The 5,019-nt window shown below is 40.6% G+C and overlaps 1 protein-coding gene across 5 annotated transcripts in view; it reads left to right on the top strand.

Annotated features, from left to right (window-relative positions):
• The window catches only part of LOC107099926 (RAC-gamma serine/threonine-protein kinase), a 76,897-nt gene extending 72,773 nt beyond the window's left edge, over positions 1–4,124 (top strand). For 3 of the 5 annotated variants that reach the window (XM_015398239.1, XM_015398240.1, XM_015398244.1), the window contains exons 13-14: positions 1,425–1,527; positions 3,719–4,124. In XM_015398239.1, coding sequence (XP_015253725.1) covers positions 1,425–1,527; positions 3,719–3,804 — 189 coding nt within the window. In that variant the 3' untranslated portion in view covers positions 3,805–4,124. Of the gene's footprint in view, positions 1–1,424; positions 1,528–1,737; positions 2,728–3,718 lie in introns of those variants that run through there. The other 2 variants (XM_015398243.1, XM_015398241.1) reach the window with 2 other exon arrangements.
• Positions 4,125–5,019: the final 895 nt, after the last annotated feature.

Below are 5,019 nucleotides of genomic sequence, written 5' to 3'. Positions count from 1 at the left end.
AACAATCTAGTAAAAAAAGCCAATTGAATGAGTTACTGATATGACTTCAGCTGTCATATATATATATATCATATATATATATATATATATATATATATATATATATATATATATATATATATATTTGTGAGAGGGTGCGTGCATGTGTGTGTATGCGAGTGTGTGTGCGTGGACGCACTGTATATATTGTTTTTACAACCAAACAACAATTCCTCTTTTAAATGTAAATTGTCTTGTTCCATTTGCAAAGTATCTCACTTACCTCCTCAATTCAAGAAAAAAGTACATTTTTTGCAGCTCTATGAGACTCCTGTATTTTCAAACTTGATTAATAAAGAACTATCTGAGATCTTCCACTGTATGACAATGTAGCGGCCTGGCAGTGATTGGCATTTAAAGCAGAGCAGTCTATTAGATTTCTCACAGCAATGCAATCAATGACTCTGCAATCAGAAAAGGACTGAGCTTATTGAGGAAAAACAGTATCTTCACATAAATCATGTTTGCCTGAAGAAAGGTTGTTTTGAAGTGGAGCTTTTGGATGTAGTTTTAAGAGCCAATTATTCAACTTCCTGTTTCATTTCAGGTACTTTTTATTTCCGTTATTTATATTTAAGAACATGTTTGATATTTGATTTAATTCTATATCATTTGTTTTGATTCTTTTATTCATCAACCCTTTATGCTTTTCTTTCATTGCAGATCATTTTTGCACATTTCTGTTACAGTTGGAACAATAACTATAAATCACACTTTAGGTGTAAAAACACTGCATGCTACTTTATTTTATTACTTTGAGCAACACCAGATAAAGCATACAAATAGACGAGTGTAGAAAGTACTGTCATAGCTGTTTATTGTAGGTGTGTGTGTGAGTGATCGTATCATTGGAGTGTTGATTACAGCATTAGATGTTATTGGCAGAAATCAAAACCCCAGAACCTCAGAACCCCAACAATATATTTTGCTTTGGCTTGTAGGAGTAAACTCAGTGTCTGAATGTTAGAACAGCTGGAACGAAGGAGCTAATACACCAGAGTGTCTAGTTCTTGGAGCAAGAAAGGGCTTTTTGAAAGTTTGTTCGACTCTTATCTCACTGTAACCTTCCAAAAAACATGATTTTATCATAAAAAAAATGTTTGGTCAGTTTCAGGAAATACTCAAAGTACTTTAAGAACTTTAGACCAGCTTTATTTGGAGTGGAGAAATCTGGCTTCAACGCAGGACATCTGCGGCCGATTTCTCAGATCTCTTGATGATTTTCTTTTTCCCATAATAAATAAGCCCTGTTTTTCTTTTTTGTTTGTTTAAAGACATGAGAGGATTTGAATTATCTCCATGTAGATCATTTACTCTCTAATGGAGAACCAGCTGTGGTGGTTGTTGCTGTGCTGCGCTGATCTGATGTCTCCTCTGTCTCTCAGCTCGTCCCTCCCTTCAAGCCTCAGGTGACGTCCGAGACGGACACCAGGTACTTTGATGAGGAGTTCACTGCTCAAACCATCACAATCACCCCACCCGAGAAATGTGAGTCCCCTACTCTGTGTTATGATCTTCTCTGATTACCGCTAACATCCTCAGTGTTCAGAGGGGGAAAAAAGGGGCTAGTTTGTTTTCTATTTGAACTAATTGCAAGGGGAAAGAGAAGGGGCTTTGTGTGTTTCCTCAAGTGCCTCTTTATTAGTAAGGCCAGAAGCGCTTCTCCACATGCTTTTATGATAACGCTGCTGTTTTCAGTGTGTTCAGCACTGAATCATGCATGAGTGGAGCTGACGGGTTTCTCCGCTCTAAGGTGAGGCTCCACCTGATCTGCAGCTCACACGGCACTGCGGGAGCCTGCCACATCCGACGCCTGCTTGTTAATTGAATTCTTCTCAGTTTGTTTCCTCACCGCTGAACCAAAACACAATGTTATTGCAGTGAATCGTAAAACTATTCACACCCTTTTAACTTTTTTTTTGTCACATTACAAACACTAACTTTAAAGAATTTGGGTCATATTTGATAAGTGGATACCTGTGAGGTAAAATAACAAAAAATTTTAGCCTAAGCTCTAGGGCAGGGGTCGGCAACATGCGGCTCCAGAGCCGCATGCGGCTCTTTAGCGCCCCCATTGCGGGTTCTTGGAGCTTTTTCAAAAATTTATGAAACTTTAAATTTATTTATTTTTTGTTAATATGGTGTGCAGAAGGTCAAACAATGCTGTAAACATTTGTATAATAAATAAATATCAAAAATATAAGTAGACATTTATTTCAGCAAAAATGTGCGTCATAGCCATAGAGATCAGTGGTCAAAGCCTGCAACACATGTCTCAGCGCGGCGTGGTGCCAGGCAAAGAAAGCGGCGGGTGTTTCTCACGCCATTGATCCCAAAGAGGAAAAAAAGTAAGATACCTGATGAGAACAGGGGATTCAACGAATAATAGACCAATTAATTTGCTTTCATTATCAATGCGGAAGGATTGCCTGCATTTTTGCTTTGGCACGAGAATTTGTCAAATAATAAAAATAGTAATTTGGAAATGCATTTCCAGGGAAGGCTAAATATACAGCCGATCACAAAGTTGTGAGTTAGAGAAAGAATATGATTGTAGAACGTCTGGATAAATTAGAGGAGAGCAAAGATATATTAAGGAAATGGATTGCATCTCCAAACTCCACTACTGCTGCTAGTTTTGTTTGAAGCATTAAAAAAACGTCCACAGATCAAACAGGTAGCGCTCAGACGCAGGTAGGTGAACTTTTTTAAATTTCTTCCCCCTAAATCCTCAAAGTAAAAATATCACCAAGGAACGCTGGTGATGAAGGATGTGGGATTTCAGGGTTAGAGAGCTCTGCTCTGATGGATGTCAGTTCCTGCTTGGTTCCTTATGACTCAATCAGCTCCTCCAAACTAAAACATGTCCACCATAAACATATTCCTTTATCATGATTCTATAATTTCATCAATGCAACAAAACTTAAACTGTGCAGTGAAGCAGCGCGCAGTGAAGCAGCACACGGTGAACTCTGCGCAATCCACTGCTCCTCCATCACCTCTTGCTACTATGTGACATTTGCTCCAGGATTAACATTTAATCATGAATGCTTATTATGTATTTAAGCCCACGTAGTCCTTTTTTTATAGTGGTCTAATACACTTATAGTCTGTGTTGCCATACGAGCCTTATATAAGACTTTTACATTTTTGTGGCTCTTGACAGATTTGTTTTTTTGGTCCAATATGGCCCTTTGAGCAGTTTGGGTTGCTGACCCCTGCTCTAGGTGCCAGTTTTTCAGTCTTGCTACAGATTTCTTTTGACTAGGCCATTCTAAAACATTTTGTTTTGTAGTTGTGGTTGTGTTTAGTGTCATTCTCCTGCTGGAGAGGATCCTCCGCCACAGATCAAATCCTCTGCAGCTTGTCTTCCATTATTCAGCTCTTATTTTTTATTCTTTGTCCATGCAGAAAAAAAAAAACATCCCCACAGCATGATCCTGCCGCCATCATGTTTCACTGGAAATCTCAATAATTTACAATGACGTTGGTGGCTGTAATGTGACAAAATGTAGATATATTTGAAGGTTAAGAATACTTTAGCAAGGTGCTGTGTATGCTCTGATGATATGACGTAATTCGACTTTATTATGAGCTTTTTTTTATGTAAATTTCTGTCTATAAACGTATGAAAGAAGTATTCTGACATTCTTTACCTGTGAATCTTTGCATAATTAAGTCGATGAGGATGGGATGGACTGTCTGGATAACGAGAGGCGACCGCACTTCCCGCAGTTCTCGTACTCGGCCAGCGGGCGAGAATGAACTGTCCATCACGGCGACATTGTCTCTGAGGCCGCCAGCGTAGGACACGAAGACCCCGCAGGTTTGGACCGACCCAGACTTGAAGGATCCTCACCCCACCACCCGTCCTTTCTCCTCCATTCCTTCTCTTCAATCTGCTTCTTTCTTTCTTTATTGTTTATTTTCTTTTTTCATGAGACTAAAACCTTGAGGCAAAATTAGAGTTGAATCCCACACTCCAAACTGTGACAGAATCAGTTGGTTTTAAACGACCCTTTAACGACTGGAGCTTCATCTGCGTCCTGCTGTGCTTTGACAACGGGTCGGCCCTCGGACAAGCCGTAAAAAAAAAAAAAAATGAAATGGAAAATGCAAACACTTATTTAGATGCTAGCCGACGCGTTTTCAGGTAGTGTTCGTCTCCGTGCGACAGAGATACAGCATTTTACGTCGTCGAAACCCAAACTGCCATAGCGGGTTGTATCTCAGGCTTTTGCAAACACAGACTCAGATGTGCGTTTTGTGTCGTCAGCTCAGCGATCCCGGGATGGACTGAGCAGCCTTCATCGGTGGACGCTCTTCATGTTGTCAAGCAGGATTTGACTCAGGTGCTGCTCAGTGCACGTCATGTCGTTGCTGCTATTTCAACCTCGTCTACAGGTACTACTCCTCCTACCACCTTCTACTGCTACTACTGAACTCCGGTGCTACAGCTACTCGCCGAGCGTTACCAAAGCGCCAGCAAGACACCCGTACTACCATCTATGCTCGTACAGCTGCTACTTTACTGTGCTGCTCTTAAATGTCATCTCTGAGGTTTCCACAGATGATGGCATGCGCTCCGTCGGTGCGCGCCTTTGTGTCGAAGGTCCAGTCATCATGTGTTTGCCTCAAAGCTCAGCAGGTCAAGCAGATGAAGCTCCGGCAGATAAATAATTAGCTTTACTACACCGCCCAGACTGATTGGAAGAAATCAGCCGGTGGGAATGTTTCCTAAACCCCACTTTTCCTTCCTGCTTTTATTTCAATCTACCTTAAACCAACAAAAGGGAAAAAAAAACAAAAACAAAAAAAACAACTTAACTGAAACGGTACTTTGTTTAAAGGAGAAAAAGCTTTACTGTGACATGCGGTGATCATGGCTTTGAGATTCGCACGGCTGTACCTCTTGGTGTCAGGGCCCAGAATGTCAGATAGGAAAAGGGACTGTTACGACAGGAGAGGAGTCAAACAAAA

The sequence above is a fragment of the Cyprinodon variegatus genome, unplaced genomic scaffold, assembly GCF_000732505.1.
Source record: "Cyprinodon variegatus isolate N-32 unplaced genomic scaffold, C_variegatus-1.0 Scaffold919, whole genome shotgun sequence".
In the NCBI taxonomy this organism is placed as follows: Eukaryota; Metazoa; Chordata; class Actinopteri; order Cyprinodontiformes; family Cyprinodontidae; genus Cyprinodon; species Cyprinodon variegatus.
Note: the sequence above shows the minus strand (reverse complement) of the source record. Positions and strands in the feature narration are given on the sequence as shown.